The sequence below is a fragment of the Hippoglossus hippoglossus genome, chromosome 24 (assembly GCF_009819705.1).
Source record: "Hippoglossus hippoglossus isolate fHipHip1 chromosome 24, fHipHip1.pri, whole genome shotgun sequence".
Classification (NCBI taxonomy): domain Eukaryota; kingdom Metazoa; phylum Chordata; class Actinopteri; order Pleuronectiformes; family Pleuronectidae; genus Hippoglossus; species Hippoglossus hippoglossus.
In genome coordinates, this window is record NC_047174.1 from 20,172,711 (window position 1) to 20,188,338 (window position 15,628).

The 15,628-nt window shown below is 42.1% G+C and overlaps 1 protein-coding gene across 5 annotated transcripts in view; it reads left to right on the top strand.

Moving 5' to 3' along the window:
* Positions 1–15,628, top strand: part of fynb (FYN proto-oncogene, Src family tyrosine kinase b) — a 70,177-nt gene that overhangs the window by 41,165 nt on the left and 13,384 nt on the right. For all 5 annotated transcript variants that reach the window (XM_034580432.1, XM_034580433.1, XM_034580431.1 and 2 more), the window contains 4 exons: positions 4,658–4,754; positions 9,676–9,774; positions 11,172–11,275; positions 11,602–11,751. In XM_034580432.1, the coding sequence (XP_034436323.1) occupies positions 4,658–4,754; positions 9,676–9,774; positions 11,172–11,275; positions 11,602–11,751 (450 nt within the window). The remainder of the gene's footprint in view (positions 1–4,657; positions 4,755–9,675; positions 9,775–11,171; positions 11,276–11,601; positions 11,752–15,628) is intronic.

A 15,628-nucleotide genomic window follows, 5' to 3' on the forward strand; every position in this document is an offset into this window, starting at 1 on the left:
TTCATTCCAAGATGGTGGGATATTATGTGTTGTAGAGTTCTGGGAGCCCCAGAGCTAACTTTTCTAGCTGACAATTTATCAAAGGTTGTTCTCAGGTTATGTCACGGACAGCTGTGATCACATTAGTTGCACACTGAAAGGTCAATGCCAAATAATGTCAGAGTTGAAACTGATTGAACTTTGAGCAACAAACACAGTGAGGTGTAAAATCTGAACAGAGTGCTACACAGAGTGCAAGGTAATGCTGCCAAGTTTAGGGCCTCGAAAATGCAATGTTGATTGAGTGGATCAGTCAATCAATCAATCAAATTTTATTTGTGCAGCCCATATTCACAAACCACAACCCTTAACCCTCAACAAGGGTAAGGAAAAACTACAAAACAAAACAACTTTTAACAGGGTGAATCATACATGAATCATACAAATATGAAATACAGTTCACACTTTCAGAGAGACTCTCCTTGAAAGCATCCGTAGCGTCTCACTCCATTGTCCAATTGTTGCATAAATGGGCATAACTGGTGTATTTTCTGTGGAAACTTGGATGCATGTTTCCTGCCCCCTGATTCTGCAGTGAGGCTTAAGACACTCCCCCCAGCAATACCTCAATTGAAGCAGATTGATCACCACAGAAGCAGGGTAACTTGGGGGGGGGGGATATCAAGCAGTGCTTGCCATGCACCTGCACAACCAATGATGTGCTATATGGTACAGAACAGCTCAGTGGCAAATAGACCAGACAGTACTGCAGAGGAATGAAAAAAATATCCTGTTTTCCAAAGTACTATAGAAGTGAAGTAGAACACTAATACAGCACTTTTCTTGTCTTTATGACCACTCAAAGCTCTTTACAGCACAGTTTTGCCATCCACCTAGTCACCCCCCCACACACACTCTCTCACACAGTGCAAGCTGTAACTTTCTTTTTTGGGGTTCAGTTTCTTTGGGGTTCAGTTTCTTGCCCAAGGACACTTGGGCATTCAGTATGGGGGAGACAGGGATCAAACTGCCGATCCTCTGCTTAGTGGATGACCCGCTCTAACCCCTGAGCCACAGCTACCCCAAACAAATCAGTGGATAAAAAATTGGCCCAAGCCTTTCCTGTCACAACTGAGCAATCACACAGGCGCAGGTGTGGACAGAAACTGAGACAGATGTTATTTTCCAAATAACAAGTAAAAGTGAGAAGGGAGATTATTAATTTGAAGGGTCCTTGTTAGGGAAATTAGTCTTAACTGTTTGACAGGAGAGAGAAAATATCTGCCACACAAACTGAAGTGTGAGAGAGTCCTTTCTCTCATCTTCATCTCTCATCGTGTTCTGTTCCAGCTGCCTGCATATGATATACGCACACCTCTGAATGCAAAAGCACAAACATTGCTTCTGCTGTTGAACACTTCCCATTGGATCCAAAATACTAACAATCACCACAGCCACTGCTGCAGCTCCACTATCGACCCCACCCTGGCCCTGTCAGGAACGTCCGGCAGGCATTAGTGCAGGGCTTTGTGCAGTAGGCCCATTGTGTATGTAGGGAATATTCCTACTCAGGATATCCTTTATGTTTGACTGAGCCCGGGCTGCTGTGCAGAGGAACTCAGCATTTCCACTCAACTTGGCAGGAGTCCTCTGCCTCAAAGTATGGATTATTTTCTGCGCTGTATAATCCAAATCCACACTGTGGCAGTGGAGGAGAGAGAGGTTTAGCTTTTTAATTTTCTCCCAGTGGGAACATTTGGACATAAGCCGCCCTTCCCTCCCAACCTCTGTTCGAACACAGCTGCCCAGCTTGTTTCCCTAACAGCTACAGTCACCCCACCACACTCACACTGCAGAGGAGCCCAAACTGCAGCTGGCAGCAGACAGTGTATTGATTATCAGTTGATCTTTGGCTGATGACGTTTCTCACCCAAATGGAAAGTCACTGCTACGCCTTTGATATTATATAACTAACTGAGTGGGACCCTGGTAGACAACTGTGAAGTGCATCAACAAACCGGTTTATACCTTGCACCCACCTTTGCCGACCTAATGGAAGATCCTAACAGCGCATGCAGAGATGCATTCAAGGTCTTGTTACTGTTGTGAAGGTTATAAAAGCAAAGTGTTTCAATCAGAGACTCTCTTTTTTTAACCTCCTCCCCCTCTTTTGTTTGTAATCACATGAATAGCAGCAGGTCCTCTCTATCTGCAGACCTATCGGCAAGAGCCTCACATATCAACATTTCCCAGAAAGCCTCAGCCTGGTGAGAGTGTCTGAAGTGAAATGACTTGAATAAATGCTATAAAGAGAGCTTAAGTGGACTTTGAACAAGTGCCCATTTAACTTCCATCCGTCAAACACTCAGAGGCATGTAACAGCTGAAAAACACTTTTTGTCTTATCTCAACATGCTCCATGTTATGAGGCAAACTGAATCAAGCTATTGCTAAGATAATGAGATAGATGGCGCTCCAAATGTTTTCAAGGATAATTCTATTTCATTACAATGTGAGTCTTAATTTGATAGCTTTGACTATATTTCCTAACAGTATTAAAAATAAAAATGAGCCATCACACTATTAGACACCATGGAAACAAACCCACAGATACATTAGTCAACAGTAAAATGTTTCATCTAAACTGTCCATCAGTAACATCAATCCCAGTTTAAACACCTGGTTCAACTTTAACCTCCAGACACACATCTGTTCCCCTCACTTCATTTATGTGTAATGTCTTTTATTATTCAGAAAAAAACTGTCCTTTAATCTCAAAACAAAATAATACACTGGAGTGTTTGCAAACCTATCAATGACAGGTCATTTTGTATTTATTTTTTGTATTTATTTTATCATTTGCTTAGTTCCTTGTTGTTTTGTCCCTAAAGTTTCAACGTGTACTGTCCAGCGGCCGCAGCAGGTCACAAGTCTGATATTAATGTGTCAGGCGAGGTTGGGTCCAGAAGGGATGTAAAGATAATTGCAGCAAAGGGCTCAGTTCTGGTGCTGAGCTTTGCAGGTTTGCAAAATTGGAAAGTTGCAGGAGTCTGGACAGAGGGTGAAAAATATCATCCTATTCTGCAGGGTTAAAACGTTTCAGTTACATTTCTTACATTTCTCACTGCATACAGAACAAGATAGGCATATGGGATTGTTTCTGTTTTTGTATTTCGCACATTGCAGAGAACGTTCAGTCTTGAGAACTTGGAAACATTAGTTTGACCATTGCATGAAGACTTAAGGTGTATTTAACACTTTAATAATCCTATAGTTTCCTTTTAACTAGATTATACACTTTTGTCTAAATGGTAAATAGACATGAGCTTTAAGGAATTCACCTGAAAACCTGGAAAAACACTTTTTGCAAACAAATTCTATATTTGGGGCCACTGTGATGCTTCCAGCCGTGTCCTTCTGCAGAGCTGTCGGTGAGATAATGGAATGGCTGAAAAGGTTTTTCAGGTCACTGGTCTTTATCTAGAGAGGTTTAGATTCCCTGTCCAATGGCAGTCAAACTGGAGTAAGAGAGTCCAAATCCCAGAGTCTGTCCCTGGACAGTTCAGTGTCAGAAGCACTTTCCCTCGCTGCTCTGGTTCACATTACTGTCAGTTTGTGCAACTCAGGTGTTTGAAACAGGCAAACGCTTGGCAGTGTTGTTTCTATCTAAAATACTTTAGGGTTTTATCTGATGCACTTTTTAAGCGAAAGACTTCAGTGTCCTATTCGCTCATCAAGGTTTGACAGTAAAATCAATCACAGTCCTCAGACTTCTATATATCCCTATCCCCCCCCCAATTAAAAGTAAGCAAGAAGAAACTGTCAGTCAATTTACATTATACCTTAATTTACTCCGAGAATAATTGAACAGATTACACAAATTCAGTTTGACCCCCGAGATCGCAGCACCATTGTCAAAGGTTATTCTGCCATCATCAAAGCTGGAGTAAAACAGTAAGTGGAGGTTAATATATAATAAATATAAAACAAGACAAAGGGGTTTAACATGATTGAGGGGGTTTATCTTTCTCAAAGTGTCTTGCATTTGGCATGTTGGCACGAAACACACTTCTGTACAGATGGGGCTGATGGCAGTGTGATACGTTTTCAGCAGATTATGGTGCTTGATGATAAGTCACAGGTTATCACAGTTATTACAGTTCTGCACCATGGCAGTTGTTGAGACATTTCATTTGAAACATAGGGATCAACAAAACTGCACCAATTCACCAAGTGCTAAAAGATGTCCACTGAATAACTGATAGCTTGGTAGCACTGGATCAAAATCAGGGACAGAAATTATAATGATTTATCCTCTGGGAATCATGAATAGCTATTAATAAAAATTCGATAGTCTAGCTATTTCTGTCGGGATCAAAGTGGTAGAATGACCAAAACATTCATGATCCTATTCTGACCAAATGTAACCTCCTCTAAAGTACATTTACAGTAATTGTTGGGAGATAAGTGCTTCTCTGTTATCAACCGTTAAATTTGATGACTTCCATATTAAATTCAACACAACAGACTTGCAATTAATCCAGAGATTGGTCCTTATGTGTTCAGTGTGCAGGAGCTTCCAGTGCACCGTCAGTCCAGCGTGTGATTCTGAATTCTGAGCTTCATTTTCTCATGCTAATCTGCCGAGTGCTGACCCTGAGTTTTTATTGCTCCTGCAGGAGTCACCCTCTTTGTGGCACTTTACGACTACGAGGCGCGGACAGAAGATGACCTTACCTTCAGGAAAGGAGAAAGGTTCCAGATTATCAACAGCACGTAAGTAGCTGCAGCTGCTTATCACACTGTCTGCACTCGGGAGGAATGCCCCTTTTTATCACTGTCTTACAGGGAATGGCGCTAGCTGCTAGAAGGGGAACAGGCAGGGCTTCACAATTTCAGCAGAGGTGAAAGTAGCAGCTCCTCCATGGAAATCAAGTGTTTTGGTATCATAATCTGGAGCAAGTTGGAGCCCAAAATAAATCAGCTTTACCTCACGTTGTGGAACGATACAGCTACCAACCTGTCAGCCTCCAAAAGTGAATCATTTTACTTATGAAAAAAAGGCTTAAATCCACTGAATAGCTTCAGAAAGTCTGGATTGGCAGCAGCTTTATATAAGGTACAACATTAACATTAAAGGCTGCAAGGCAAATCAAATGAGGTTAAAGTGGTGGGATGAACATGTAATATGACAATCAGCATTAAGAAGTTTATTTAAGGTTTCCAAAGGGTGGAGCAGCTTCTCTCCAGCCAGCAGTGATGAGAGTGGTGTTCTGCTGATTTTGGACAGGAAGTGACCTATTACACCAACTGTGATATTGGCTTGCTTTCTTCCAGTCAGAAGCACTGCACACAACCTTTGTGGGTGTATTTGTGTGTGTGTGTGCGTGTGTGTTTTATTTGGTTGTTATTTGGTGGAAACAGAAGTGACGCCATGGAAATGGTATTTGTATCAGATAACACAGTATGACTTTATGACTTTATTAGTAGTGCTTTTTATAATGATAGTAGTAGGACTGGATACTGGCACTCATCAAACTTGTTTTTAGAACTGTTCCAAATATGTTCCAGGTGTTCATTCATTTCTGCACATGCTTGAGTTGTCTAATCTGTCTCAGTGAAGAGGTTTCCTGGAAACCACTATGGTTTTAAATACGCTGAAAGAAGAGAAAGTGAGTCAGCATTGCATTTCTAATGAATTCATTCTAATTTAGTCATTGCTAGCCTAACCTAGGCAGTCACGCTAACAATTCAACATATATGAAGTATATGGTTTCCCTAAAGCAAATTATGGATAATTGACTATTTATTTGGATTTGAATAAAAAAAGTAAATGGTTTTATTTTCAGAGAAATTATTATTTTCTTTATAGTTTCTACCAGAGAACCGAAGTTCTTTGCCAGAAAGTTCATATGAAATGAGTTGAGAACTGCAGACCTGTATGGTGTCGGTGGGATGTTTTGGGGAGTCATCATCTCACTGTTACTAAGAACCAGGCTACGATACTGCTTCAGTGGAGGGAGCCTGTTTGTAGCTGCTCAAATCCAGGGCAAAGGGCAAACATTCCCAGACGTCTCCAGTGGAAATCACACCCTTGGCTTAGTGGTGATGCATTGTTTGCTAATATTAGTCAAATTAATGATGGTTAGTTAAAGTTCATGGCATGTACTGTCAGCCACCCTCTGCAGAATTGTAACAGCTCAACTGTACACGGCTGCCTTATCGCTTCAGTGTGGGGCCCCGCAAGGTCAGTCCTCCTCCTCCCCACACCCAGTGAGCATCCTGTCCAAGCTGGCGTCTGGCACATTCCACCACACACCTGGGTCCCTGCTGGGCCTCTGCCAGAGCAGGAAGAAGACACTGTCATAGCTGCCGAGACTGCCTCCACCTCCTCTCCTCTCCTCAGCAGGAGCCAGACAGAGCTGCATCTTCACCCCTTCTCTCCTCCTCCCTCTCACTCCTCTCCACCTCACTCTATCTGCCCACGCCTTGCCGCCACAAGAAGCCCTCCACCGTGGAGGGCTTCTTCTCCCCAGCCACACTGACCCCTACTGGACAAAGGCGGAAAGACTCCTTAAATCCTCATCTGCTCCGGCATGTCAGAGTTGGCAGGAAGTGAGTGACAGATGCCCAAACAGGCAGGGCTCATGTGATGCAGGGTGGGCAGAGATCGCGGTACTGGCTCAGCTGACACATGGCAATGTTGTCCCTTTTTGTTTTGGGATGACATCCTCCAGGAAACAGGCCCCCTGCCCTGAATGTTTACAAGGTTCTGCATTCTGCTCGGGCTGTTTATGAAACACTGTGAGCGTGTTGTTATGTAGCTTCTTCAGACATAGTCAAAAAATAGCTCCTGTTTTTACTGAATGCTACAAGTCTGCACTGTAAGTAAATGGAAATAGCATTGTTGTGATTCAGCTGCAGGCTATGAATAAACACAGTGTGTTATAGTGAATGGTGCTGTACTGTGCACCTCCCCTGTGTCAACACAGTCGTGTGTTTAATTATTCTCTCATCAGCACGTCACCACGTGGAGAGGATCTGAATCCTTTTCCAGACAGGAGGGAGGCTCTCTGTTTACTCTTGCTGTCCTCTGTCTTCTTGTGGTAGAGGAGAGTTGCTTTAAGGGGGTTTGTTTTCTGGAGACAAGAGGCAGCGGGACAGACTGAGGCCTACTCCGCCCTGACTGTTTATGTCTCTCTGTCTTCATGCAAACACACATACCGGCACATCTCATACCACACATCCCCTGACTCAGACATACTTTTTCTCCCTCAGAAGGCAGATTGTTGAGTCCCTCCCTCCCCTCCTGAGGGATCCTCTGCGAACAAAAAGGGAAGCAGGCCTGTTTCTGCCTGGGATGTCGTCCCCAGGCGATCCCCTATCATGGCTGCACCCAGCATAAATGAAGGACCTACAATGCTTCTCTCCTCCCCCCGTCCTCTACTGCGTTCTCTCTCTCTCTCTCATACACACAAACACACGCCTAAAGACAATCCCTCCTGGTGTGTAAGGGATGTGATAGAAGCAAGCACAGGGTGGAAGAGTGTGTGAGAGGGACCACTGTCAGAGCTCAGGGATGGGGGAAGGAGAATGGACATGTGTGATTGTGCATTCATGTGTAAGCACTGGTAATGACGGACAGTAAACCACCACTGCTATCTGTCTCTAAGGGCAGCTGGATACTGAGGTTTGGAGGAATGAAGCATGAAGGGAGAGGGTGGAGATGTACAGAGTCTTTGCAGAAGTCAGAGTAAACATAAGTGGATGTCAGTAACAGCATAGAAATCGCCATCACTTAGTTTGACTGCTGCCTTCTCTGCTTTAATGAAATCAAAGGTTATTTATTTGTTTTCTATCCGTCAACAAAACCTAAAGTAGTAATAGATGTTGGCTGAACATGTCCCCCTCTCAGTACTTCTCAGTTTCTCACAAGCACATTGAGCAGGTCACGAATATATAAAAAAAAACCCAGCTCAGTGATTTTCTAAAACAACTTGGCTGTCGTTTTTAGCAAATGTTTGTTTTTTTTTGTGTGGTTTTAAAATTCAGAGTTACTAAAGTATTGTGGGGTTTTCTTAATATTAATTCCTAACACATCGATGCTTAGCAGTTAAAATGGTTATTAGTAGAGAAAGACTAATGGGGAGGAATCATGGAGGAACAACACCGTACCAAGATACCTGTGCTGAAAATATCTCTAGGTGGCGTCATACCCTTTTGAAACTGAGCAGTTGATAGGAGCACAGTAAACACTAGATGACACATCAGACAGAAGATAACAGAATTCACCTAAAGTTAGCCAGTAGTGTCGAGTGAAGCTACCAGAGTAATTCAGTCTTTTGCTTTTGAAAATCTTACAAATATTAGATGTAATGTAATGGTTTAATACGACTTTAACCATCCAGGTACTTCAAAGTAACGTGCCCAAATAAAGAGCTTTAATGGCTTTTAAGTGAAATCATATATTGGGGGAAGTATGATGGAATTTTGGGCGTCAGACACAGGCAATATGAAAGTTGAGAAAGAAAGTGAAATGTGAGGAAGATGAGCAGCTGAGAGGCTGGACAGATGAAAGAGTCGAAGGCTCATAGAGTAACAGACGGGCTGAAGAAGAGCCGTGGCTGGTGAGGAAGAGATGCACATCAGAGAAAGACACAAATGGTTGTGTGGGTGTCCAGGCTGAGAGGTCTGTAAGGAGCCTCGCCTCCCTCCTCCTCTGCCCTCTTTTTCCCTCTCAACAGTTTCAAAGCAGCTAAACTTCAAACGTCAGCCACAAGCAATCGACTGCAGACACTGAAAAACACTGTGAAGTTCAATGTGTCTTTACAAAATAGTTTAGGATTTTAGTGAAATACTTGTACATGCTTTCTTCCAGCACAGACAGAACAATCCCATGTCTGTGTAAGTCACAGTTCACAAACACATAATATATGACATAACATTGAATTTCTACCAGTAAGTCATTTGATATATTTACATTTTCTTAAAATAATACGTACAATTTATCCTATTATCCTATTATTCTGACTTCTGAGATGATAGTATACTTAAAATCAATGTTTTATTTCCTATCGCTACAACAACCCAGATGCAATCAGATTATGTGTGAACCTTAGAGATGCTTGTTGAACAATTGTCATTCAGGAAAGTGAAAAAAACATCTTTTAGGAATTTAAATTCTCTGTGGAATGATTTCAAATGTTTCGGAGTTTTAGTCACTCTAGGAAAATCATATAGGTCGGATAACTGAAGATCACAAACTTCATCATCGATTATGTTGAATGTACGTTTACTGGTTGTTCTATGTGTTGCCATATCGATGTCTAATGATGTTTTTTTAGAAGGCAGCGGGTAACTTAAGGTTTATTCCCGCAGCTCTGTCATAATTATGTGAAATGTACACTTTCCCAAAATGTTGAAATACACTTAGGCAGCTCCCATTTCTTTGTGGAAGCATTTTTTAGTATGGGTGGCTGCAGAACTCGACTAACCCCATACTGCCTTTCTACAGCCGTGTTACTCTCACTCCAAACTCCTGGATGTCTTCCACATGGACAGAAATGAGCAGGTCAAACTAAAGCTGCTCTTTTGTGTGTTCAGTGGCACAGAGACTGTCGCACACACAGTATGAAGTAAAGTGTATTAATGTGTGTCTACTGTTTCCCCTCCCCCCTCCCCACTCCCTCTCTTTCAGCGAAGGGGACTGGTGGGACGCTCGCTCGCTCACCACTGGTGGCAGCGGCTTCATTCCCAGTAATTACGTGGCTCCAGTGGACTCGATCCAGGCTGAGGAGTAAGTTGTGTGTGTGTGTGTGTGCGTGCGTGCGTTTGTGTACGTGTATGTGTATGAATGATCCTCGGAGAATCATGGTACACGACGGCAAACGTGCAGAATTCTTCTCTCCCTGTAGAGCAGTTTCTATTGGCCTGATAAAATGACATTTATGTGACACTATATTAATAGATTTACAATTTGAAATGTCAGCCAGACTGTGGCTGGGAGGTAAATGTATCTTTGGTGGGACTTCTCTTTCTATCCTACAGTTAAATTATACATTTTTAGCATGGAAATGTGTGCGCACATAACTAAGTTCCACTCAGACATATGATGAATGGAAAAGAAAGAGAAAATTAAAGTAATTAAATGCTCCTCATCCTGCGAGTGGTTCCGTCTGGATGTGCAGCATCAACTGTTGCCACAGACCTGAAGCCCACCCCCCGCCTGCCCCCACCCTGACCCTTCAGTCAGACTGAGGGTTGTGAATTAAGATGATATCAGTTCACAGTAAGCCCACTCAGAGCATGCTGGGATTTAAAACAGGGGAGGAGTAGGTGCAGCTCCTCTTATCGAGGCACATCCTCCTCTGTGAAACACGCACTGTGCCGTCATGCTGCACACATGTCCTCTCTCTGTAGTCTCAGTCCATGTGAGAACCTCTCTGAAAAGCTGTTGTCTGACAAATGTTTCAATGAGGTTTTATAAATGTTTAATTTGTACATCTGCCTTTGATTTTGGCTGCAGTGTCACAAGAAACAAATAAGCATTGTGGGAGGTTTCTACTGCCTCTGTATGAGTAACGTGTTTCTTCCAGGTTTAGACACCGTGACTAAACAGTTATTTATGCGGAGGTCTGCAGGGAAGAAGGCAGCAGGCCTTGAACTGGTCACAGTCTGTATGACTGTACAGCTGTCGAATGCTAATAAAATACAAGGACTACTAAATACAACAAAACTAAACTTCTCAAGTCCCACTAACAGTTCCAAGAGGCTGCAGTGTTCATGGCATCCCACAGTATGAAAGTCTCGGTCAGAATTAACAGCTTGCAGTGACTTAGTCTTAGAAGGAAGTCTTACCTAGCACGGGGAAAAACATGGTTATATGTTGTCCTGAGGGAGGGGAAGAGAAAACAGTCATGGAGTGTCCTGAGTGCAACTAGGTAGATATTAGAGGTTTACAAAACGTATTCGGAAGAGTCTTCACAACACAAGTTCCTTCACATCATCAAGATGGCGCATATAGGATCTCACAGAGTTGACTAAGAAGGAACCAGAAAATCCTGTTTACTGCTGATGGGTTGTACTTTCCATTGAAGTACATGCAGGATGAGAGCCGAAGTAAAAGAGCCTGCAGTTCATCATGGTCTTGTAAATCTGTTGTTAGAGTTGACATGTTGTGTCTTCTAATTGCAGCTGGTACTTTGGTAAACTGGGCCGTAAAGATGCAGAGAGGCAGCTGCTGTCCACAGGCAACCCAAGAGGCACCTATCTCATTCGGGAGAGTGAAACCACAAAGGGTAAAACCACAAACACAATCTCGCACCATTAACCTTTGGGACTCTGAGTGGTGTGTGGTTAATGCAATGACACCTGGGGGAAAACAGCTCACATCAGCCTCAGTAAATACAGGAGGAACCTGTGGAATTTTACTTTTCTCGAAGTTTCTTGCATGGCTTTTGTACTTAAAGTAAGAACTGAATGCTCAGTCATATCCATAGTCTTTTGATTGTAAAATGTGATTAAATACATCCCGATTTAAATGATCATTTTATCCATTTTTTACTTTATCTTAGGTAGACAAGTTCTCAGTGTTTAGACATAATCCCTGATCTGTGTCTCCCAGGTGCCTTCTCCTTATCCATAAGAGACTGGGACGATGTAAAAGGGGACCACGTCAAGCACTATAAGATTCGTAAGCTCGACAGCGGCGGTTACTACATCACCACCAGGGCTCAGTTTGACGCGTTGCAGCAACTCGTTCAGCACTACTCAGGTACGAAACCTCATCTTCTCACCAACATTTGCACTGTATGTAGGGCAGGGGCCGGCGTGTTGGCCATTAGATGTCGGACCAGAACAAAAGTCAAAGGCCGCTTCAAGAAATTAATACAAAAATACACCTGGACTATGTGACAGACATTTGTTTAATGAACTGCTCTGCTGTCATCAAATTGTGTCGTGCAGTCAGAAACAAACAGAGCCATAGATGTGCGCTGGTGTCCTGGTTTTGCCCAGCATAAAGGAAAAGGCCTACAGTAGTAGTGACACATAATCTGACTTGTGTCTTTATTCACCAATTTTCAACACTGAACACCTTAAGACACACGTGTGTATAGATACAGACGGTAACCAGCGGGTAGTGCTGTGGAGTGAATATTGAGAAACTCCCTGAGAGATGTGTACCAGGCAATAACATCCATCGGTTTTAATCTCCATTTTAATGAACAGACTTTGTAGTCAATGTTTTTGTATATAATACAACTTAAATTGCTTTGTTGCTGTTCATGTATGTGACTTGAATGCAAGTTGACAGATTTACTCACCAATGTTTTATCCTTACCACATATTTCATGGCGGCTATTTCAGAGGTCTGTAATTTAGCTCAAAGTAAATCACTGCAACGAAAAAAACAACATTGTGCTTTTACTTTGTAGGCAGAATTCCGTAAGAGGAAGTGCTTCTATGGATGTTGTTGCCATGGCAGAGATCAGCACCCATGGCACCCCTGAATGTTATTGTGAAATTTAAAAAAAATAATAATAATACAAATGATCTTGCAGGGCAGATATTATCTGTCTTTTTAAGGATTTACTCTGTTCTGGTGAGTTTTAGGATATATTCTCTTTCATTTCTGCATAAAAGGTATTTGCCCCCTTCCGGGTTTCTTCTATTTTTGTATATTTCTCACATATACATGTTTCAGACCATCAAACAAACTTTTATACTAGCCCAAAATAACCAAAGTAAACACAAAATGCAGTTTTGAAATGACTTTATTTATTGAACGACAAGAAACGGTTCAAACCTGCCTGGCTGCGTCCTCACTTGCGTCCTCACTTTCTAAATCAGCCAAATAGCCATAATTTGGTTGGATATCACTACCCACACCAGGCATGATAACCACCAGAACTGTTCAATCTAAACATATCTTAAATAGAACCTGTCTGGCAACATGAAGTGAGCTAAGTTCTGAAAAAGAGAAAAATAAGTAAAAATGATCTGAAACATTTAAATGTGACCAAGAACTAAGTCGGGAGGGGTTCAAATATGTTTTTACGGCAATGTATCTTGCTCGTGTTTCTGTTGGGCTTCACTGACCTGTGCAGCTTAAAGTCTACAGGAAAGAATAGCATCTGTTAAAGAGCCTGAAAACCAACAAGGCTGCCGCTCAATGGTCTGGCTGCAATCTTTCCTTTGGTAAAGGCACTGAAAGGGCAGCATGGCCCACTCTCCATTAAAAGGGGAACAGAGAGACGTTGCCATAGAGAGATTTGTCATGGTGACAGAGCATCGACACGGTTGCCTCATTGATACAGGCCCAAATAGCAACGTTAAAGTCTGCCCGGTGTCCATTTCCTTCATCGATCCAGAATGCATTAAGCAGACACTGTTCCATTATATAATTGCATTTAGTCTGCCAGCACATTTCACATTCAGAATTAAAAGGTGCCATTTATAACTGGGAAGAAAAGAAAGTTACTATGTTGGATTATTGGCTTTCGCCGCCTTCATTGCGTTTACATTGAGTTATTTAGAATCGCAGTCATTTTTAATGCAGCCAAAAAGAAACACAATGTTCTAGTGAGTGTGGGAAGGCAGAGGGAGTTAGTGTGTCTGAGTTTAAGCTTGCGTCACTGTGAGCTCATCCAGATGTGTGTACTAAGCGTGTTCCTTCTGAACCGCGTGCTCTTTCGACAGCAGGCCGCTGCATCTGTGCTGCTGACACACATATTTGTTAATCCGATTTACAGGATGAGACAGCGATTTTTGTTTTAGTTTTACTCTTGCACTTCTCGAATCTGTTCTTATTTGTGTCTCTGTCTGCTTGCTATGATGACGTATGTCTGAGCATATGTGCTTTGTCCTCTTACGTCTGTTCTGTTTTATCACTCTCCCTCTCTGTGAAAGGGATATTATTGCCGTTATGCTCTAATTGGCACATTGACATTTCAATGTTTCAGCCCTAAAATCAACATTATGGATTTTCTGTATGTGTTTGTGTCATGGAACATTAACTGTCCTTATACATTTTATCACCTCTCCAGGGGACATACTGAGAGAACACCACACCTTTGCAAATAACCTTGCCTCTTTTCAGGGCTTATGCTTTTATGGCTTTCTGCTTTCTTCGATCTGCCATGTCTTTAAAGAGCTAAGTGGGACATCTGGCCTCGTGTACTGTAGAATAATCTTCACATGTACATTAAGACGTCAGAAAACTTAGTATAGAACTATTTACCTGCAAGTTTGAATGCAAACACATTTGAAGAGACTTTATGGAAGCTGAAAAAAGTCACCCTAAAACACAGACCTTTCTCGGTTTAGCTGCTGCTGCCTTAGCTATTGAGTGATTTATGTTGGTGAATTCTAGTAAAGTTAAGATAGATATCTCTGACTTTAAGACCCCATTTCCATTAGGAAAACAAATGATGAAAAGTTAGACATGAAAAAGCAGTTTATAGATTTTGTAGTAAGTGGTAAGCCATCCAGTCATTGTGCCTCACTATGTAAAAAGTACATATTGGTTTTGTCTGGTTTTTAATTTTTGTCATTCATTTAGCATTTTAATTTGTAGTTATTTTCTTAGAAGATATTGACACTTTTAACATCTTACATATAGAAAGTTAAATGGTTTTATCCCAATAATTTTAAAAGTCCTAACATGTTGTCGTTAATAATTCGATAATAGTCAATAATAGCACTTTTAAAGTTGTACTGATATAAGTTTTTGTTTGTGTGACAACCCTGATGAGGATGTTTGTAGTCAGTGTGTTGCTTTCGGTCCAATCATCCATTGTTCACAGGTTGGATCGGTGTCTATTTTGTTTTTAACTACTACATGGCAGGGGTCCACATATTGACAGGCTCTGTGAACACAGAACTGTATTGATGTCTGAGCGGAGTGCAGCAGGCAGGCCAGATGGGCTTTAATGGCCGAGTTGAATGTTGAACACGGGCCTTTATCTCATCTTTACTGCCCAATGCAAACACCCTGGGGAACCTCCTCCCACAGCCCCTCACTACAACAACCAGATATCAGCTCATCTAGATATCAGTATGGATGCATCAGTGGAAAGTCTGCCCTAATTCACTGGTTTAATCAATGGCTGGCAAACACGAGCACTTCCTCTGCAGCCAACGCAAGAGATGCTTGATTTCATGACACAACAACATGGTGTCATCAGTTAATGTGACAACCTTACGCAGGAAAGAGCAGCTGGAGCACCACTCATCCGCCCAAACACGCACGGCTACTAATGCCTCTCATGGTGCATAAAGTCCCTGCACTTTATCTTTATGTTTAACCACTGTGACAACTGTACATGTAAATGTCCCGATGAGTGAGCGAGGTCTGCAGCTATGTCTTATGAATTACCCCCATTATCGTAAAGTGTATGTGAGCTGTAGATGCCATTAGCCAAAGTGAGCCATAACATAGAGCCTTTACTTTTACTATGACCTGCACCCATACTTGCTGTTTTGTCATTCAGCTACATTGGGCCACCATAACAAGTCAACATCAAGTGGAGAATATTGGGCCTAAAATAACAAGTTATTATAATTTGTCTCTAAAATAATTAACATTAGGGAAAAACACATGTTGGTGGTGATTACTCACATCTGACAGTCAGAATGACCATGGTGTCAGT